The sequence below is a fragment of the Saccopteryx bilineata genome, chromosome 4 (assembly GCF_036850765.1).
Source record: "Saccopteryx bilineata isolate mSacBil1 chromosome 4, mSacBil1_pri_phased_curated, whole genome shotgun sequence".
NCBI lineage: Eukaryota > Metazoa > Chordata > Mammalia > Chiroptera > Emballonuridae > Saccopteryx > Saccopteryx bilineata.
In genome coordinates this window covers 94,727,630-94,749,690 of record NC_089493.1, presented here as the reverse complement: position 1 = coordinate 94,749,690, position 22,061 = coordinate 94,727,630, and the positions used below count along the sequence as shown (strand labels likewise).

General features: G+C 48.5%; 1 protein-coding gene across 2 annotated transcripts; it reads right to left on the bottom strand.

Annotated features, from left to right (window-relative positions):
• Nucleotides 1-5,843: 5,843 nt before the first annotated feature.
• Nucleotides 5,844-16,172, bottom strand: PCK2 (phosphoenolpyruvate carboxykinase 2, mitochondrial). 2 transcript variants are annotated; one of them, XM_066277512.1, is made up of 10 exons: nucleotides 15,861-15,904; nucleotides 13,495-13,740; nucleotides 12,167-12,351; nucleotides 11,879-12,082; nucleotides 11,341-11,528; nucleotides 10,867-11,029; nucleotides 10,384-10,602; nucleotides 7,060-7,197; nucleotides 6,679-6,774; nucleotides 5,844-6,499 (listed from the first exon to the last, which is right to left on the bottom strand). In XM_066277512.1, exons 1-10 carry the CDS (start codon nucleotides 15,887-15,889, stop codon nucleotides 6,045-6,047), a joined length of 1,923 nt encoding a protein of 640 aa, XP_066133609.1. In that variant the 5' UTR covers nucleotides 15,890-15,904; the 3' UTR covers nucleotides 5,844-6,044. The 2 variants fall into 2 exon arrangements, with proteins under 2 accessions (XP_066133609.1, XP_066133610.1); XM_066277513.1 differs by having other exon boundaries at nucleotides 11,879-12,351; nucleotides 15,861-16,172.
• Nucleotides 16,173-22,061: the final 5,889 nt, after the last annotated feature.

Below are 22,061 nucleotides of genomic sequence, written 5' to 3'. Positions count from 1 at the left end.
AGGTGGTCTAATATTTTATTTCATTTATTTGTCCAATTTTCTCAACACCATTTATTAAATAGACTATTGTGAAAGTGACATTTCTTTAAAAATAATTATAATTAAGTCATTTTAGTAAACTCTAATTGGCCTTCTCATGATTTTGAAATTTGGCATGTTACTTGGTGACAATTTGTAAAATACTTTTCATCTTTTCATTTGAGCAGCTCAATCACAACTGCCATCCTTTTCTTTTTGACAGAGACAGAGTCAGAGAGAGGGACAGACAGACAGGAAGGGAGAGACGTGAGATGCATCAATTCCTTGTTGCGGCTTCTTTATTATTCACTGATTGCTTTTTCATATGTGCCTTGACCTGGGGGCTACAGCAGAACTAGCAACCCCTTGCTCAAGCCAGTGACCTTTGGGCTCAAGCTAGCAACCTTGAGGTCATATCTATGATCCCATGCTTAAACCAGCAACCCTGTGCTCAAGTTGATGAGCCCCCGCTCAAGCCAGCGAACTCAGGATTTTGGACCTGGGTCCTCTGCGTTCCAGTCTGACGCTCTATCCACTGTGCCACTGCCTGGTCAGGCTCTCTCACTACACTTAAAGCCACTGAAAGGTTTTCTGTCTTTAGCACCCATTTTAGAACCAGTTCTGGTAATTGCTAAGTAAAGGTCAGCTAGTTGACTTCCTGTCTGATCTACCTAGAACTGTTTCCTGCTCATTAGCATCTCCACTAGAGGGCAGGCTGTGCTAAGGTGGAGAGAGAAAAGCAAAATTTTCTTTCTCTGGCTAATACTGTCCTCCCTCTCCCCAATCCCAGCTCCCAGCCTGGTGAATGCAAAGAACTCCCTTGTACAGCTCCAGGCAGCATAAGGGAAAATTCCAAAGTGACTGATGATGTGTTTATACATTTTCTTTTTGCTGCATTCTGTGTAGAGGAAAGGAGGAAGTATGCTAATTTACTCAGGACTTAAAATGTGTTGACTATAAAGCAATTGCATAATTATGGGATTTCTAATACTTTCATGTCCTGTGACCTTGAGAATCAAAGTTTTCTGTGTGACAGACAGGAGGTACAGATGTGATACAGAAGTTAACCCTTGAGCTTGAGTTTGAATAGGAACTATCAGCATGAACTCATGAGGTGTTTTATCTTTCCATCCCTATCCACTGAAAAGGTCTAGAAACAATGAACAATCCAGTATCAATGAATACGCTTGCTACCCATATCTTTTTTTTTTTTTTCTGTATTTTTCTGAAGCCGGAAACGGGGAGAGACAGTCAGACAGACTCCCGCATGCACCCGACTGGGATCCACCCGGCACGCCCACCAGGGGGCGACGCTCTGCCCACCAGGGGGAGATGCTCTGCTCCTCCGGGGCGTCGCTCTGTTGCGACCAGAGCCACTCTAGCACCTGGGGCAGAGGCCAAGAAGCCATCCCCAGCGCCCGGGCCATCTTTGCTCCAATGGAGCCTCGGCTGCAGGAGGGGAAGAGAGAGACAGAGAGGAAGGAGAGGGGAGGGCTGAAGAAGCAGATGGGCGCTTCTCCTGTGTGCCCTGGCCGGGAATCGAACCCGGGACTTCTGCACGCCAGGCCAATGCTCTACCACTGAGCCAACCGGCCAGGGCCCCCATATCTTTTTTATAAATTGATTTTAGAGAGAAAGAGAGGAAGGGAGAGAGGGAGAGAAAAACATCAATTTGTTGTTCTACTTATTCATGCATTCATTGATTGATTCTTTTTTTTTTTTGTCTGAAGTGAGAAGGGTGGGGGCGGCAGACAGACTCCAGTATGAGCTGCAGGAGGGGAAAAGAGAGATGGAGAGAAAGGAGAGGGGGAAGGGTGGAGAAGTAGATGGGCGCCTCTCCTGTGTGCCTTGGCCGGGAATTAAACCCGGGACTTCCACATGCCAGGCCTACTCTCTACCGCTGAGCGCACCAGTCAGGGCCATTGGTTGATTCTTGTAGGTGCCCTGACCAGGATTAAACCTACAACCTTGGAATATGCAGATGATGCTCTAACTAACTGAGTTACCTGGCTAGAGCTTGCCACCCATATCTTAAAATACTCTTTCCCACAGAAAGAAACCAGAGCTTGGAGAAATGATTTCAGGTCTGGGGCAGAAAATGTAAAAAATGAGCAACCTATCATACCAGATAGCAAAGAAGCCAGCAAACAATGTCAGGGTAATGTCAAAAGGACCCAGGAACCAAGTTCTCATGGCCAAAGATGGGACAATTTGAGCATTAATAAGGATGATTTAATAAGCATTATGTTTAAATCCATGAGTTTATAGTGGGGTTTGTGTGTGTGTGACTTACTGGTCACTTTTTTGAAGGATAAGAAAATAAATCGACCCTGGCCCGTTGGCTCAGTGCTGGAGCCTCAGGTGGTAGTGGGGGGCATGGAGTGTGGATGTCCAGGGTTTGATCCCTGATCAGGACACACAGGAGAAGTGACCATCTGCTTCAATACTGCCACCACCCCCCACCCCCCCCCAGCCATGGCTAGGTTGGTTCCAGCGAGTTGACTCTGAACTCTGCCTCTGGCGCTAAAAATAGCTCCAGGGTTGCCCCCCAGGTGAGTGGAACATTGCCCAGTAGGAGGCTTGCCTGGTGGATCCTGGTTGGGGCACATGCAGGGGTCTGTCTTCTCTCCTCTCACTTAAAAAAAAAAATTATTGACTGGCCTGTGGTGGTGCAGTGTATTGAGCACCTACCTAGAATGCTGAGGTCACTGGTTCAAAACCTTGGGCTTCGGGTCCTGGGGATGGCTCCTTGGCCTCTGCCCCAGGCGCTAGAGTGGCTCTGGTCATGGCAGAGCGACGCCCCGGAGGGGCAGAGCATCGCCCCCTGGTGGGCAGAGCAGGGGCGTGCCGGGTGGATCCCGGTTGGGCGCATGCGGGAGTCTGTCTGTCTCTCCCCGTTTCCAGCTTCAGAAAAATACAAAAAAAAAACACCTTGGGCTTGCCAGGTTAAGGCACATATGACAAACAAGCAAGCTGAAGGAATTGTTAGTTGATACTTCTTGCACTGTCCCCCATTAAAGTCAATAAATAAAAATAAAAAAAAATCATTTTGAAGATGTAAAAATATTCCAATATCTATGACAGAACTTAAATATGGCTGCTTTGAAATCCCTAATAAATGAATAATGACTAAATTAATAGAATGAAATAAATGAACATCTACACCTGGATTCTTCAATAGTTGAGATAAAAGGAATGGAAGGGGAACCTGAAGATCGAAAGACTTAAAAAGCATATGAAAGTTTTGAAAAATGGACAAGGCTAACTTATAATGTATAGGGATACAGATTTGGGAACTAAGCTTAAAAAAAAAAGGGGAAGAAAGCACTCTAGTATTTGTTTATGCCAGAAAGGAGGGACTGTGACACGGAGGACATGGTGAAGAGGTGTGTGTGGTGGGGGAGGGTGGGGCATGACAAACTTTTGGTTTTGTTTCTTTCTCTATGTGATAGTTTCAAGGGTATTCACTTTAGTTTATTTTATAAATCCCACTTGATCATGGTTTATGATCTTTTTTCTTATTTATTTATTTATTTATTTATTTTACAGAGAGAGAGTGAGTCAGAGAGAGGGATAGACAGGGACAGACAGACAGGAACGGAGAGAGATGAGAAGCATCAATCATTAGTTTTCCATTGCGTTTTTGCAACACCTTAGTTGTTCATTGATTGCTTTCTCATATGTGCCTTAACCACGGGCCTTCAGCAGACTGAGTAACCCCTTGTTGGACCCAGTGACCTTTGGTTCAAGCTGGTAGGCTTTTGCTCAAACCAGTTGGGGTTTCGAACCTGGGTCCTCTGCATCCCAGTCCGACGCTCTATCCACTGCGCCACCGCCTGGTCAGGCTTCACTTTAGTTTATTAAGCTATACCTTTATTTTATATTTTTTTGTATCTTTTATTTTTAATAAAAATTTAATTAAAATGTGTTATCTTTTATCATTCATCTGGAGCTATAGGGCATGCAGCTCAATTTTATTCTAATTGACAAAATCATTTTCAAGGTTAACATCTTCACATCACTGTGCATTTAGATACCAGAAAGGTGCCTGGAACCCCAGTTCCTTACCTCTTTCCTGGATGGTCTTATTTCCAAACTGACTTTCTTTTTCTTCTAAATTTTATTTATATTGCTCATTTCCTCTCACACTGCAGAGTCAGCAATGTGTAATATAGGCTTACATGGTCTACTCTAATCAATAGAGAGAAGAGAGGTAGGGGCAACTAACATACAGTCAAAGGTTACTCCATGCCAGGCGTAATTCTGAGTTCCTAGCACCACTGACTTTTTTTTTCCCCAAAAAATTAAACACACTTATATTTAACCCTACTGTCCCCGTTTTTTGTTTTTGTTTTTTGTGGCAGAGACAGAGTCAGAGAGAGGGACAGACAGGGAGCGAGATGAAACATCAATTCTTCATTGGGGTTCCTAGTTATTCATTGATTGATTTCTCCTCATATGTGCCCTGACCGGGGGGGGGGGGTTTACAGCAGACTGAGTAATCCCACCAGATGAGCCTGCGCTTAAGCTGGAGACCTCGGGGTCTCGAACCTGGGTCCTCTGCATCCCAGTCCGATGCTCCATTCACTGCACCACCGCCTGGTGAGGCGCACCACTGACTCTTAATCTTAACACTGTTAAGGTGTAGGCACGTCTGCATTCTATAGATAAAGAAATTGAGGCACCCCTGGCTTGAGTCTACTATGTGCCTAACATCAGTTATTCTGCCTCTGATCATATTGTCTCAGTCTTCACGTTATTTATGAAGCTGAGGGTTTGTATATTTTTAAGTATAGGGGACACCGTTGCCCACTGTATTTTGACATGTGATCTACTCTGACCTTTAGTCTTTTCTGCTCTTACATATTGTAGCTGGTTATTGGCTGTTTTCTAGAATACTTGGTGTTTCCCCGTCCAGTGTTTTCTTTTGAGGTAATTCGCAGTAATTCCATGTTGTTTGTTGAAGCTTATTTTCATTTTCTGGGTACAGACTTCCACCTTACCTACCTCAGTTTATATATTCACTCAGCCTGACTCACATCACAGGTGAAGTCATCCTCAGCTGATCCCCCTGAAATATGTAGGGTTATCATTCTCTTTTTGTTGTTTCCCTCTAAAATTGCTACTCAAATTATGGTCCCTGGACCAGCAGCATCAGCGTCACCCAGAAGCTTGTAAGAAAAACAGAATCTCCAGGTCACCCCAGACTTTCTGAATGAGAATTGCATTTTAGTAAGACTCCCTGGTGATTCATACGCACTTTTTAAGTTTGAGAAGCATGAAATAAATGGATCTAAGATCTTTACACTGTAGTTCTACAGTCTATGCTGCTACGAGAGACACGTTTCTGCAGTTATCCTTTACCCTTGGTTCTACTGTTGACTCTGTGACCTGCCTCAAAGGGCTGTTTTGTAATATGCTTAGAAAAGTGCCTAGTACACCAGAGGTGCCTGGCACACAGAAAGCGCTATAGAAGTGTTAGCTGTCCTAATACTGAATAAGTTTTCATGAATACTTTGCGGGTCCCTATTTCAGATTGGACAGGAGGAAGAACAGTTTTTTGAATCAACAATGGAACCACTTCACTAGAGAATGGGTTAAGAGGCTTCTGCTAGTCTGAGTGGGAGATCATCTAACAGAGACCCCCACCCTTTTAAGACCTCAGGACACAAAGTAGATACTGCCTTCTCCCAGCAACTTCTACTTAGATGACCTGAAGGTAGAGCTGCCTGTGGGGTGCCAGCTGCTTGGAAAGGCTGGAAGAAGGCTGAAATCGGTGTTGGAGGGAAGCCTGCGAAGGTAAGTGTGCAATGAAAACACAAATATTACGTAAAATAAATGAGCATCTTATTATTGGATAACATTTGGGGGAAGGCCTGTGGTCTGGTCTCAAGGCCCCCAGATGATGTCAGTTATATCAAATTGTTTGTATTTTCTGTAAGCCTGGTGGTTCCCCTATTCCTAGATGACGGTGGTGGGTGAGTGGGTAGGGGGATGCCATGCTCTGGCTGGACTGGAACCTCAGGTCACATTCTGCGCACACGTCCCTCCAGGGCCTCCAGCTCAGTCAGCACCTCCTTGGGCAGATCCTGGTTGACCTGCTCTGTCAGGTAGCTCCTAATATCATGAACTTCCTGTTCCCAGAAGTCCTTAGGGAGCGAGAAAAGCTGGGTGGTGTCTATGGCTCCCAGGCCGCTGAGATCCAAGGCGCCTTCCTTTGGCACCAGGCCAATGGGTGTCTCTCGGGCACTGTCCTCTCCCTCTAGCCGCCGGCAGATCCAATCTAGCACTCGAGAATTCTCTCCAAAGCCTGGCCACAGGAAGCGGCCTGCCTCATCACGCCGGAACCAGTTGACATGGAAGATGCGAGGCAGCCGGGCCCCCTTGTGCTCCTCCATGCTCAGCCAGTGTTCTAGGTAGCGCCCAAAGTTGTAGCCGAAAAAGGGCCGCATGGCAAAAGGGTCATGCATGATGATCTTCCCTGGGGAGGGGAGGGGATAGGTAAGAAATCCTCCTTGCTAGAAAGGGAAGGTTGTAAAATGTTCATGGTTCTGGAATATCCTCAGGGCAGGGTGAGAAGGAAGGGGGGAAGGGCTGGCTCAGGCAGGGAGAGAAGAGGCAAGGCAGGCACACGGGAGAGGGAGAGTGGAAGGTGCGCACCTTTGTGTTCAGCTGCAGCAGTGGACTCAGAGCGCATGGCACTGCCCACAAACACTCCGTGGCGCCAGTTGAAGGCTTCATACACCAGTGGCACTCCTAGAACACCAGTGAATGGGGTCACAGGCAGCCCTTTTTACTGGACTCACTTCTTCCTTTCTGGTGATTCTGATTCCTAATCTCTCTCCCAGGACCCTCGGTTGTCCCATTTTCAAACCTCATGCCTCATGCTAATTTTGCATTCTTTAGGGGAGAACTCTGGAGACAGACAGCTACAGTTGCAGTCCAGGCTGAAGCTCACTGATCTTCAACTACATGAGGGAGGTAGGCCCTGATAGAGACCTAAATCCCTTACCGAGAAGGCATGGAGCCCACAATATTTACCTTTGGGTCTGCGGCCTCCAAAGATGATGGCATCAATGGGGACACCCTCAGGGGCCTCCCACGCTGGGTCCATGATGGGGCACTGGCGAGCCGGGGCACAAAAGCGAGAGTTGGGATGTGCACAGGGCTCCTTGTCACCTGGCAGATGAAATACAAATCCAATCACTTCCGAGGGCACATCCACTCCCAGCACACACGTACATGTACTCTTGCACAATTTCATTTTGCTTCATCAGTTCCCTGCAACCACATGTGGCAGGGAGTAGGGAGCTAGGACATCTCCCCTAAAAGATTAGTTTATTTATCCATAATGGTACTGACAGTTGAGCTATGTGAGAAAAGAGTGGGAGAGGAATTGGGGTTCAGCAGGGCACTATAGCCATGTGGCACTGACCAGTACTCAAAGGAATGGGGTTAGATGTTGGCATAGTTTTCCCTCAAGATTTCTTTATTTATAGGGTATTATTTAAATAAACACTCAAACCTAAAGCAAAAACTGAGTCTGGTATTTCAGACAATTGACTTTTTTTTTTTTTACACAGAGATAGAGAGAAAGAGAGAGAGGGATTGATAGGGACAGACAGGAATGGAGAGAGATGAGAAGCATCAATCATTAGTTTTTCGTTGCAACACCTTAGTTGTTCACACCTTAGTTGTTCATTGATTGCTTTCTCATATGTGCCTTGACCATGGGGCTACAGCAGAACGAGTAACCCCTTGCTCAAGCCAGCGACCTTGGGTCAAAGCTGGTGAGCTTTGCTCAAACCAGATGAGCCCACCCTCAAGCTGGCGACCTTGGGATCTCGAACCTGGGTCCTCCGCATCCCAGTCCGACACTCTATCCACTGCACCACCGCCTGGTCAGGTGACAATTGACTTTTCATCAGCAAATGTAAGAATCTCCTGAGCCTTCAAAATACAAATAGGAACTGATTTTAAAGCTGGTTAGCCCAGTGTCTGATGTGATAAAGCTTGAAGAACTCAGATGAGGACATAACCTGAGTAGGTATCACCTAAGGAGCCCAGATCATTTGGGCCCTTCAGTGTTCTGTAGCTGGTTGTGGCCAAATCAGAGGCAGATGTGTAAGGCACCATCATGAGGTTAAAGATGGACATGGTGCTTTCCCTGCTGTAAGTTGCTGGTCAGACCTGTAGGGCAGGGGAGTCAAAGAGCCAGTTAGTTCTGCCCTCTTCTCACCAGCTCCTGCCTCCACTCTCAGATAAGAGCTATCCTTTACGCCAGTGGTCCCCAAACTTTTTTGGGCCACAGACTGGTTTAATGTCAGAAAATATTTTCACGGACTAGCCTTTAGGGTAGGATGGATAAATGTATCACGTGACCAAGACAAGCGTCAAGAGTGAGACTTGGATGTAACAGAGGGAATCTGATCATTTTTTAAAAATAAAACATCGTTCAGACTTAAATATAAATAAAACGGAAATAATGTAAGGTATTTATTCTTTCTCTGTGGACCGGCACCAAATGGCCCACGGACCGGTACCGGTCCGCGGCCCGGGTGTTGGGGACCACTGCTTTACGCTTTTCTCTTGCACATTCATCAGCCCCCAATTCAGGACCCTAGCACAGGGTGTTATTCTGGGAACTGAAGTTGTGCATAATGTACCCTAGTTATACCCCTGAATCCAGAGATGATGAAAGGGTTGGTGAATTAGTCTGTAGGGAAATATGACATTTTCTTGGCTTTCTTAGTTGGGTAGGAAGGCTGAGGAGGGCTTAATGATGATGTTAGAGAAAAAGGTGATTAGATGAGGAAGGTGACTGCTAAGTCAGCCTGGAAAACTTGAATATAGGCTTCAGTGATCACAGGGCCACCCTCCCCCACCATGCTCTTCTTTGCTCCTATCACTAGGTCTCTGGGCTCTCTGCTGAAGGTCACTGCAAGTTGAAGGTCAGAGTGCAGGTATGCAGGAGGGGGCAGGACTGCAAGGTATGAGGGGTACTGACCGGGTTGAGAAACTAACTTCTAGGAGAGGCTAAAGAACTGATCTGATTCAGTTTGGAAGAAAGATTATAGAGTGTCTGTGTTGGAGGGTCAGAGGAAGGGTAAAGGTAACAATACTGACCTTCAGACAGTGATTATGATACAGGGGGATGGTGGGAACCAAGTGGTGGCAGGAGAGGCAGGCTTCCTCATTTTTTTTTTTTTTTGATAGAGAGAGAGAGACAGGGACAGACAGACAGGAAGGGAGAGAGGTGAGAAGCATCAACTCATAGTTATGGCACCTTAGTTGTTCATTGATTGCTTTCTCATATGCCTTGACTGGAGGGTTCCAGCCGAGCCAGTGATCCCTTGCTCAAGCCAATGACCTTGGACTCAAGCCAGCAACCTTGGACTTCAAGCCAGAGACCTTTGGGTTCAAGCCAGAGACCATGGGGTCATACCTGTGACCCCACGCTCAAGCTGGTGACCTTGGGGTTTCGAACCTGGGTGCTCAGCATTCCAGGCTGATGTTCTATCCATTGCGTCACCACCTGGTCAGGCTCCTCATTTCTTAAAAGGCCAAACTTGATGAAGTATGCTTTGACTCCTATTCCTTCTATAATAATTTTCAAAACAGTCCTTTTTCCTTTTTAATGCCCAGCTTCTATTTTTTTTTTTAATTTAAGTGAGACACAGGGAGGCAGACTGACAGACTCCTGCATGTGCCCTGACCAGTATTCACCCAGCAAACTCCCCACTCAGGATGCTCTGCTCATCTGGGGCCATTGCTCTGTTGCTTGGCAACCAAGCTTTTAGTGCCTGAGGTGAGGCCATGGAGCCATCCACCATCCTCGGTGCCCAGGGCTAACTCACTCTAACCATTCAATCCCTGGCTATAGGAGAGCATGGAGAGAAAGAATGAGGGAGGGGTGGGGAAGCAGATGGTCGCTTCTCCTGTGTCCTGGCTGGGAATTGAACCCGGGACTTCCACACACCAGGCCGATGCTCTACTGCTGAGTTAACTGGACAGGGCCTCCCAGCTTCTATTTATTTCGGATTTACAATGTGTTTGGTACTGTGCTAAACCCTTTATATGCATTTAATCCTTCAACTGCCTTATAAGATAGGTACTACCTCCCTTCAACTCATCAGGAAACTGAAGTTCAGGAGGTTAAGCAATTTAGCAAAGTCACAAAGCTAGTACTGTATTTGGTGGAATTGAGATATGAACTGAGACCTTGCTGGGGTTGGAAACTGTAAACATTCATAACTTCCTGTGCCTCTTGGAGGTCCTGGAAGATGGCAACAGGTTGTGAAGGCTTTTACATCATCAAGGTGCTGAGCCCTGGGGGCTGTCTCATGACACGCCCACCCTACATACCAGGTTTCCATGCCTTGCCCAGCCAGGAGGTGACAGTGACTCCAGGTGGAAGAGACTGGTCAATGCCTTCCCAGTATACACCACCATCGCTGGTCTCAGCCACGTTGGTGAAAAGAGTGTTACTCTGGATTGTGGCCATGGCATTGGGATTGGTGGTGGCAGAAGTGCCAGGGGCGACCCCAAAGAAGCCATTCTCAGGGTTGATGGCCCGGAGTCGACCTGTTAAGAGAAGTGAAAAAATGGAAGAACCAAACAGGAAAAGTTGAGGGGTAGGCCAGGAAAGGTTCTGCTCAGCCCTTCTCTGGCCTGAGCTGGACCTTAGATCTGACGGGGAAAGGCTTTGTGTCTCTGCCAGAATTTGGGGGCAAGAATGACTGTTTAGGAAAAGTTTCTTATTGAAAAATCTCATGATGAGCAGTGGAGGGGAGACCCCTATGCTCTAGTAAGAGCCAGAAACAAGAGTGTGATGCAATGGCCACTCACCATCACTGTCAAACCTCATCCAGGCGATGTCATCCCCCACACACTCTACTTTCCAGCCTGGCAAAGCGGGCCGCATCATGGCCAAGTTCGTCTTGCCACAGGCACTGGGGAAGGCAGCTGCCACATAGCGCTTCTTCCCTGCAGGGCTGGTGATACCCAGGATCTGTACATTGGGGAGAGAGGGAACAAGGAGAAGGTCACCAAAGGTCAGGGCATGGTCTGCATGGGGAGGGCAGTAACAGGTTAACAGGGAGAACCGATGTTTATTCACTTAATAGGTGTACTGCCTTGCCACTGGGCCTGGGTGGCAGCAAGGATGCCCCCCAACATTCTGCAGCCTGGGGTCACAGTTTCAGGCTTTGGGTAGAGTTCCTGCCCACTAGCCTAGCACCTGGCAGTGGGGAGGCGAGACTGAGGCCAGGTCCCGCCACTGCATTGCCCCCCACAGCTGCCCAATCCTCACCAGGCCCTCACCAGCATGTGCTCCGCTAGCCAGCCCTCATCCCTGGCCAGCCGAGAGGCGATGCGAAGGGCAAAGCACTTCTTGCCCAGCAGGGAGTTGCCACCATAGCCGCTGCCGAAGGAGACGATTTCTCGCTGGTCAGGCACATGGCCAATCAGGGTTTTCTCTGGGTTGCATGGCCACTGGCTCACCGGCTCCCCTGGGGACAATGGGGTCATGGGGCTTCTGGCAGGGGCATCAGGAACTGGGGTGTTGGGATCAGGGATAGGCAGGAGAAACGAGAGCAGTGGTGGTGCTAATGGGCAGCTGAAGCCCCCCACCTCATACATAGTATATCCATCAGCTCTCATGCCCCGTTCTTAGACATGGATAATGGATTTTCTCTATCTTGAGCAAAGTGCTCTGCAAACACAGCCTCACCCCCAGCCCAGACTGCTGGTCTAGATCTGGAGAATTAGGTGTCTCACTAAGTAGGATGGGTAGGATTTGGGGTTCCCTCTGAGTGTAAGTAGGCCTCTGTGTTTTCCCATGGACACAGCAGGAGCTCACCTTGCCCAGTCAGGGGCTGGCCCACAGAGTGCAGACACTTGACAAAGTCACCATCTCCCAGGGCCTGAAGCACAGGTGTCCCCAGCCGGGTCATAATACGCATGCTTGCTACCACGTATGCTGAGTCAGTGAGTTGCACTCCAATGCGGGACAGTGGGGAGCCCACAGGACCCATGCTGAATGGAAGCACATACATGGTTCTGCCTGTGGAGGGAAATGTCAGCTGGATGAAGGGTTCTAACTTGTTAAAACCCTCAGTGCCCCTGCCTGTGTCCCTGCCCTGGTTACCCTGCATGCAGCCTGGAAACCTTTCATCCACAGCTTGCTGGAACTCAGCTGGAGACATCCAGTTGCCCAGCTGCCCACGGGCCCCACCAGCTGGGAGAGGCACTGTGTCTCGTTGAGAAGGAGTTACAATCACGGTCTTGCTCTCTACTCGTGCCACATCCTTGGGGTCTGTGCGGGCCAGCCAGCTGGGGGAAAGGGGAGTATCAGGAAGAGGTGGCCAGCAGGTCTCCCTCATCCCCAGACCCACTCTTTCAAGTCCAACTTTGACTGTAGGTCTTCTCCTTTTTCTCATCCATTCACACCTCAGCTTCTTCTTCCAAGCTTTGTCCCATGTAAGGGAACACACATAGGCATGCTGATGTGACTGCAGGATTAGTCCAGGCCCATATTTAACTATGTAGTTCCCTTCGCCCCCAGACCTCTAAAGGCCTCTTCTGGTAAAAACTCCCTGAACTTGTGAAAAAAAAGAAAAGAAAAGGGTTTTTATTTGTATCTGCTTCTTCACTTAACATAAAAATACAGAGCATTCCCAGTAATTCCTGTTTCCTCTAAAACTCCCCCCCTTTTTTTTCCTGTATGTGCCTGGCCAGAGATCAAACCCACAACCTTTGCCTATTCGGATGGTGCTTTAACCAACCGAACTATTTGGCCAAGGCTATTGTATATCTTTTTTTATTTTTTTAAGATTTTATTTATTGCCTGACCGAGCGGTGGTGCAGTGGACAGAGCGTTGGACTGGGATGCGGAGGACCCAGGTTCGAGACCCCGAGGTCGCCAGCTTGAGCGCGGGCTCATCTGGCTTGAGCAAAGCTCATCAGCTTGGACCCAAGGTCGCTGGCTTGAGCAAGGGGTTACTCGGTCTGCTGTAGCCCCACAGTCAAGGCATATATGAGAAAGCAATCAATGAACAACTAAGGTGTCGCAACGAAAAAACTAATGATTGATGCTTCTCATCTCTCTCCATTCCTGTCTGTCTGTCTATCCCTCTCTCTGACTCTCACTGTCTCTGTAAAAAAAAAAAAAAAAAAAAAAAAAAGATTTTATTTATTGATTTTACGGGGGACTAGAAGTAGTTGCTTCACTATAGCTGTTCATTGACTGCTTGTCCTATGTGCCTTGACCAGGCAAGCCCAGGGTTTTGAACTGGCAACCCCAGCATTCCAGGTCGGCACTCTATCCACTGTGCCATCACAGGCCAGGCTAAAGCACCCATTCTTGCTCATTCCATTGAGATAGTCTAATTAATCTGATTTTGTCTTGGTAAAGACAAAGTGACCTCAGTCCAAACAGCTGCCCCCACCTTGTGGGTTGCTAGGCTCAGGGCTTACCAGTTGTTGTACTTGTGGAGCTTTCGGATGAGTCCCTGCTGCTCCAGCAGAGTCAGTATGGCAGTGTTCTCAGCCTCGGTCCCATCACAAATGTGGATACCCTCTGGTTGGCACAGGCGTGCACTGCGCTCCACAAAGTCTCGAACCCTAGCAGGCAGCTTGCCCAGATCTCCACTGAGTACTCGCAGGGTCTGGATGCTGCGCTGTGATGACCAGCCACAGGGCCTCAGCCCATGCCAGCTAAGTCTGTGAGAGAAAAAAGAGAGGTAATGAGCCAGGTGTTCTCATGGAGGATGTGCAACTCAAGAGGATAGGAAGTTTGGGCTGCTAGGGAGTGTGCGAAAGCAGGTCTGGCTGCAGGTCCCAGGAAGAGCAGGCTGGAGTAGGTGTGTAGGATGTGTCCAAGCCACATATATTTTATGGCCTTTATGTGGCTTAGTGAGGGTGTCTTCTGGTCAGCAAGGGGCAGATAGCACCAAATGACCATAAAGGCTGTGTAGAAGTGTATGTGTAGGCATGCTGATACTATTGCAGGCTTAATCCATGCCCATGTTTAACTAGGTCTGGTCAATGTTTAGTGCCCTCTGGCCCAAGTGTTGATAAACTGCCTAGGTGGAGAGCTTCATGTGTCTGGCATTGGAAGTTCTTATCTCTGTTCTCTGCATTCTCAAGTCTAGTTTTTTAAGTTAAAAAAACAGCTATTTGTATTTATTTTTTTTCTTCTGGTATGTATGCTGTAATGCTGTGAAAACCTCATGTAAAGAACCTGTTCTTTGAGACGGTACAGTCCCAGATTTCCAGATTAGGACTCTTGCACAGAGTAGATGATCAATGTTGCAGTTTCAGGCATCAGATCTGCTGCTGCCCACCTGGTCCAAAAGGATTGCAAAACAAATGTTGCTATTGAGTAGGTACTTTTGAACTGTGTGAAAGGCTGACTATTGGGAAATGTCATTGGCTGGGTTCATGCCTGGATTCCCAGGAAGGCAGGGTCCCTGTTGTCTGTCCCTTCACACCCTGGGAGAAGGAGAAGCAGGGTCTGCTCTGATTGGCTTGGACTGAGAGTACAGCCAGAGAGACCAAAGGCCAGGAAAAGAAAAATTACCCTCTTCCTATGCCAAGGAGGCATAGAAAATGTTCCCCACACACCTAGGACCACGTGATCCTGTCCTTCCTCTGGCTCTCTGTTCAAGATGACACATACCTAGAGAGCTCTGAGTGTTGGTGGTAGGGTGCAACAGCAGACTGCAGGAAGCTCAAATTCAGAGGGCGTAAGCCTGGGGAAGTGAGAAAGCTCAGACCATGGAGGTGGGAACTGGATCCTGGCTGGAGTGGGAACTGGGGTTGCTTCCACTGAGCAGAGTGAGATGAAAACTCAGTGTGGTCCCAGGGGCAGAGGAGAAGGGCACCTGGGACCTGGGTCTGTTCTTGCCTCAGAGAGAAGTTTCCCCTGAGCACTCATTTTAAAGGTATGCAGTCTTGGGGAGAGCCTCTATACATGGGGAGCCAGGCTTAGAAAGTCTCTGGGTGAGCGCCACCACTCCAGTTCCTTAGGTGGGACCTTCTCCTTTTTCTCTGCTCCAGAGACCACCCACACTGGCTGCCAAATTGGAACCAGCTGTGGGAGAGATATGAGGTCAAGTCAGATTGCGGGACAAAACCTGGGGGCTAAGGCAGGCTAGCTATAGAGGTAAGGCAGGAAGCTGTGAAATGGGAGAGAAGGCAGACAAGTAGGGGCTTCCTCCTGGACAGGGGATAATAACCTGCCACGTAAGAATTGAAGACAACTGTCTCCCTCCTCCACCCTGCTTTCCTTCTTCCCCTGGCCCCAGGTCCCTCTGAGCCAGCCTTCCCGCCAGGTTCCAGTCCGTGGGAGGCCAGGGAATGGGATGTTTACATCCTACCTTCTTTAGGGAACTCTGAGCTCAGTTCCCAGGACTCATGCACCCTGGACCCCAGGGCCCTACTGCTCCTCATTGCAACCTGAGGGACAACTGTTATATCTGTAAAGGAAAGGGGAAAGACTCCAAGGCTGGGCTCAGCTGGGGCGAGCAAGGAGGTGAAAGGAAGTTCTGAAAGTGGCAGATAGAGATCGCGCGGTCAGAGACCAGAAGAGCACGGAGGGGGAGGAGGGGACGGTAACTGAGAGACCCGCAGCGGCCGAGGCCGCCCCTGATCTCCAGCGAAACGCACGGCCGGAGAGGCTCGGGATCGAGGAACACTCGCATCCTATCCGTCGCTTCCTCGAATGGGAAACGATCCTACCCGAAGCAGACGAGCCGGAGAGCGCAACTGGCAGCCCCGAGGGGGCGGGCTCCGCGGAAGCTGCGGGTCGGCCCTGGGCTGGGGGGCGGGGGGTCACTCACCGCAGGCCGGGGCGGTACACAGCTGCCATGGCACCTGGTTGGGGGCTGCGGGGTGGCCAAGAGAATGTACCGGAGCCGAGGAGAAGTGGAAGGCGGGGAAGGAAGGAGCGCGGCGAAGCCAGAGGGAGCTAAGACCATACGGGAGGCGCTTAAAAAGAGGCGGGCACGCGCGCGGGCGGGCGGGCGTGTGGGCGGGACCTAGCAGGGCCAGTGCGACCCTCTCTCCGCCCCGCCAGCAGGCCAGCTTTCTGGGTCCTGGGGCTCTAAGTCCAGGCCAGCCCAGCTGCCGCCCCGCCCCGTGTCCATTCCTCCTCACCACCCCCAACTCATCTCTCCCTCTGGGGAATTGGGTCCTCTTCTCGAGGTCCCGCCCCCTCCCCGCCCCGCCCACTGCACATGATGTAACTTTGAGGACTCTTGCTCCGGGTAGATAGTGACTGGAGACATTGGGTGGCAAACAAACTAGGAACACTGGGCGAGGCCAGGGGCGGGAGTCCTGGGGGCCTTGAGGTCCAGTAGCGGAGTTTGGGCATAACATTTCTCCGTCTTCCTAGGGACTGGGCAGCCTGAGCCCCAGGCTCTTCTGATTTACAGGGCCCCAGTGCTAAGGTCCCTCAGTCTCCGGCTGCCAAATCCGTTTCTTCTCCCGTGTTGAGGGCTCTCTTCTGCCTTACCATGAAACAGTGGTGTCTCTCCGCTGCAGTCTTCTTTGGGTCTCTGCCCTGGTCATTTTTTCCACATTTCCCTGGAGAAAGCATCTGCCCCACCTAACTACCATCATAAAATCCTTAGGTAATTTCTCAAGTTAACGTTTCCATCCAGACCTTTCTCTTCAACTTGAGAGCACTGGGTATTACACCAAATGCCACAGCTTCTCAAACTCAACATGTCTGGGAAGCATCCACTCCCCCTTTCCGGTAATATAGCACATCGATGTTCCTTCTCAGTCTCTGTAGTCATGTGGGTCTCCTGGGAGTAGGTTCTCAGCTTGGCCAATTTGTATGTTCTTTGTTCTGACTTCAGGAATTGGAAATGTTCAGGGATGGACATGAGGTCCCTCTCTGGGGCTTTTTCTGTAAACTTTCAAAGTAAGTTCCTCTTCTGCTGGAGTTGCTGAGCTGGTAGACTATAAGCCTGTGTGTCAGTTTGTCATTGCAAAGCAGGAACCTGCCTGAGATGGAAGCCATCCTAGAGGAAGCAGAGCAGAGGGATGGAGAGAAACAGATTTGTGATTATCAGTTATAGGCATCAATAAATTTCTTCTTTTACTCAAGCTAGTTTTAAGTGGGTTTCTGCCATTGGCAACAGAAATAATTTTTTTTCTTCTTTTTCCAAGCGAGAAGAGGGGAGATAGAGAGACAGACTCCTGCATGCACCCTGACTGGCATCCATCCAGCAATGTTCATCTGGAGCCATGCTCGCAACCGAGCTATTTTTAGTGTTTGAGGCAGAGGTTCCAGTGAGCCATCCTCCGCATCTGGGGCCAATGCACTAGAACCAATTGAGCCATGGCTGCGATAGGGGAAGAAAGAGGTAGGAGAGAGAAGGAAGGGGAAGGATGGAGAAGCAGATGGTCACCTCTCCTGTGCCCTGACTGGAAATCGAACCTGGCACATCCACATGCTGGGCAGGTGCTCTACCACTGAGCCAACCAGCCAGGGCCAGAAATAATCTTGATTCTCGGATTTCTCAGAGTTCTGTGTTGGAACACAGTGAGACAAGGAGAGCTGGCCTCCAACCTTGAGCTTTCTGCTGGCCCTTTTCTCTCCCATCCAGGCTCCATCCTGCACTCAACCTCCTGTGTATGTATTTGGGACTCTTCCCTCCAATCCCATTATCCCAACTTTGTCCACACCTACTTGTTTGCCCCTTTGGGGCTAAAGGTGTGCACACTGGTGCAACCTACTGAAGTTCATCTTCTTTTCCATAATCCCACCTCTTCTCTCGTGGTTCCTTATCTCAGCAGATGGCTTCACTATCCAGCTAGTTACCTCCGAGGAACCTGAATTAGACAATTCCTTTTTATCCTTCATAGTTTACCAGATACCAGGACCTTTGGATTTGTACTTCACAATTATCTCTCAAATCTGTCTCTATCCCTATAGCCACTGCCTCAATTTAGGGCTTATCTCTCACCTGGTTTCAGGTGATAGCTTTCAAGTCACCTCTTGGCCTTCTGCCTTTCCAAATGTTACTTTTCCTTTCTCCCACCGAGCTACCCTCCAAACTCCTCACTTCAGGACACATTGGAGATTTAAGAGAGGATAATGTTTATTGTGTGGACACTAGGTGCCAGCAGCTTTACATGCATAATCTGTTTCACAGCAACCCTATTGCAGATGTGTCCACAAAGGCTTGGAGAGGTTACATCATTTGCTTAAAGTCACACAACTGGTCAGCTTGAGAATTGGAGTCTAAATCCAAGTCTGACTCTAATTACCAACTTTTTTCCCCCACTGAAGTTTTATATTGTCCCCTTGATTTATAATTTTAAAAAGTAAGAACACATCACTTAGACTTAAAATCCCTTTAAGGCTTCCTTCTTATCACAGGGCAAGTGATGTCCTTTATAATCTGTTTCCTATTTATCCAACTATCATCCCATCTCCTTACTTGCCACTTTCTGCCTATATGTGGAACTCTGCAGTTTTCAGAGCACTTTTGTGAATCCTTCCTGCCCTTATGACTTAAATGAAATATCACTTCCTACATGAAGTAAGTTTGCCCCTTAGGAGGAACACCTGTCTCATCTCTGTTGTTCTATACTTTGTACATACCTATAGTTTTATACTTATCACACTTTATTTAGTTGTTTTTATATCTCTATAATGCTCACCGGAGTATTAACTCTTTGAGAGAAGGGCCCAAATTTTAGTCTTGTTTTTTTGTTTTTTTAATTCAGTGAGAGGAGGGGAGGCAGAGAGACAGAGTCCCACATGTGCCCCAGCCGGGATCCACCCAGCAAGCTCACTAGGAGGTGATGCTCTGCCATCTGGGGCATTGCTCCATTGCTCAGCAACTGAGCTCTTTTTAGTGCCTGAGGTGGAGGCCATGGAGCCATCCTTGCTTCAATCTAGCCATGGCTGCAGGTGGCGGGGGGAGAAAGAGAGAGAGAGAAGTGGGGGTGTGTGTGGAGAAGCAGATGGACACTTCTCCTGTGTGCCCTGACTGTGAATCAAACCCAGGATGTCCATACCCCAGGCCGATGATCTACCACTGAGCCAAACAGCCAGGACCTTAGTCTTGTTTTCATCCTAGCTCCCAGCAGACTCAGGTCTATATTTGGCACTTAATAAATATTGATTGAATGAAAGAATGAACAAGTCCCATATTTCTGAATCTCACCCTTACTGATTTTTCTTCCTTAACATTAGGCAGATGGAGCTGGGGGCTCCTAGGACTTTGGTGCATTACTCATTCCTCTTTATCTGCTACACTTTTTTCAGTTCCTTGGCCCTCCTGAAAGCCTTGCCCACCAGCTGGCCCAATGTCCAGAGCGCATCACTAGGGGGCAGTATGTGACCAACCCTGCTCTCTGGTCTGAATTTCTCCTTTCCAAGGTCCTGGGTGGGGGTGGGGGGGATGTTGGATGGCTCACAGATTCCCTCTAGTGGATGCTGTATTGTGCTGCCCAGATCCCCCCTTCAGGATCAGGGTGCTCATTGTCCCAGCCAATGAGTGTTGGCGCCTGATGACTCATGGATGAATGTTTCTCTGAGAACTACCTGTGGCTGAAGGGAACTGTCTTGTCTAATGCAATGCCTTTTTCCTGGGATAACGTGTATTCTAAGACTGGTTGATGTAGGTGTTCAAAGGCATGGCCCTTTGCACAGTTTGACTGTGAAGGTCCATCCCAGATGCAGAGCTCCTGTGGAATCAGCTGAAGCCTGTTCTGTTGCAACTGCAGCACATTTCAACTTTTCCCTCTGCCCAGACCTACTCCTCTTACTCCCTTTGAAAGTCTTCCTCAATAAGCCACCTGAATACAAGTTTACATCTCAGAGTTTCTTTTCAGTTTAAGATATCTCCAAACTCAATTTAGATACTGCGTTAGCCTCCTTGTCTGACTCTGATTCCATTTTTCCCCTCCTCCACGCTATACCCAAAGTGATCTTTTTTAAAAAATTTTTTAAATTTATTTTTTATTTATTCATTTTAGAGAGGAGAGGGAGAGACAGAGAGAGAGAGAGAGAGAGAGAGAGAGGAGAGACAGAGAGAAAGAAGGGGGGGAGGAGCTGGAAGCATCAACTCCCACATGTGCCTTGACCAGGCAAGCCCAGGGTTTCGAACCAGCGACCTCAGCATTTCCAGGTCGACGCTTTATCCACTGCGCCACCACAGGTCAAGCCCAAAGTGATCTTTTAAACAATCTGAACATGTCTTGTCTCTACCAAAAACCCTTCAGTAGCTTCTCACTGCTCTTACTTTAGATAATTTTAATTTATTAATTTATGTAAAAGATTTTATTTATTTATTTTAGTGAGGAGAGAGAGAGAAAGAGAGAAGGGGGGAAGGAGCAGAAAGTATCAACTCACATATGTGCATTGACCAGGCAAGCTCAGGGTTTCGAACTGGAGATTTCAGCTTTCTAGGTCAATGCTTTATCCACTGCGCCACCACAGGTCATGCTAGATAATTTTTATAAGAGTTTATTTGAAACAAACTGATGACATATGCTGAGATCTCAAATGCTCCCAGTTTCTCATGGCTCTTAGAAAGAAGTCCATATCCTCCTGACCGGATGGTGGCGCAGTGGATAGAGTGTTGACCTGGGACCGAGAGGACCCAGGTTTGAAATCCTGAGGCTCACCAGCTTGAGTGCAGGCTTATCTGGCTTGAGCGTGGGATCATAGATATGACCCCATGGTAGCTGGCTTGAGCAAGGGATCACAGGCTTGGCTGGAGCCCCTGGTCAGGGCACATAAGAGAAAGCAATCAATGAACAAGCCACACTACGAGTTGATGTTTCTCATCTCTCTCCCTTCCTCTCTATCCCTGTCTGTCTGTCTGTCTCTCTCTCTCTCTCTCTCTCATTTTGGCCCACAATGCTCTGCATGATCTGGCACTAGTGGACTTCTCTACCCTCACCTACCACCATTCTTCCCACCTTTCCTGATTTCTACTCTCTGGCTTTATTGGTCTTTTCTCAGTTCTGTGGACATGTCCACATCTTTCCTACCCAGATCTTTTGCAATATTGTTCCTGCAGCTTGCAACCCCTGCCTTCTCCAAACTTCCAGACATGGTCACTTCTTACTTCTTACTCACCTGACCAGTCTCAGGTTTAATGTGACTTTCTTTTCTTTCTTTCTTTTCTTTCTTTCTTTCTTTCTTTCTTTCTTTCTTTCTTTCTTTCTTTTTCTTTCTTTCTTCTTTCTTTCTTTCTTTCATTTTTTTTTTCATTTTTCTGAAGCTGGAAACAGGGAGAGACAGTCAGACAGACTCCCGCATGCGCCCGACCGGGATCCACCCGGCACGCCCATCAGGGGCGATGCTCTGCCCACCAGGGGGCGATGCTCTGCCCATCCTGGGCGTCGCCATGTTGCGACCAGAGCCACTCTAGCGCCTGAGGCAGAGGCCACAGAGCCATCCCCAGCGCCCGGGCCATCTTTGCTCCAATGGAGCCTTCGCTGCGGGAGGGGAAGAGAGAGACAGAGAGGAAAGCGCGGCGGAGGGGTGGAGAAGCAAATGGGCACTTCTCCTGTGTGCCCTGGCCGGGAATCGAACCCGGGTCCTCCGCATGCTAGGCCGACGCTCTACCGCTGAGCCAACCGGCCAGGGCTCTTTCTTTCATTTTTGAGAAAGGCAGGGAGAGAGAGACAGGAACATTGGGCTGCTCCCGTATGCATCCTGACTGGGGAATCAAACCAGCAATCTCCATGCTCCTGGATGACACTCCAACTAGCCAAGCTGTCCAGCCAGGGCTTGTGTGGTTTTTGTTTTTCTTTTTGTTTTTAGACAGAGAGAAGAAGGGAGAGAGGAAGGGAGGGGGGAAGGAAAGCACTGGTTTGTTGTTCCACCCAGGCATGCATTCATTGGTTGCTTCCCGTGTGTGCCCTGACTGGGGATCAAACCTGCAATCTTGTTATTTCTGGATGACGCTCTTAACTGACTGAACTAACTGGCCAGGCTATGTGACTTTCCTTTTTTTTTTTTTTTTTTTTTTTTTACATAGACAGAGAGAGTCAGAGAGAGGGATAGA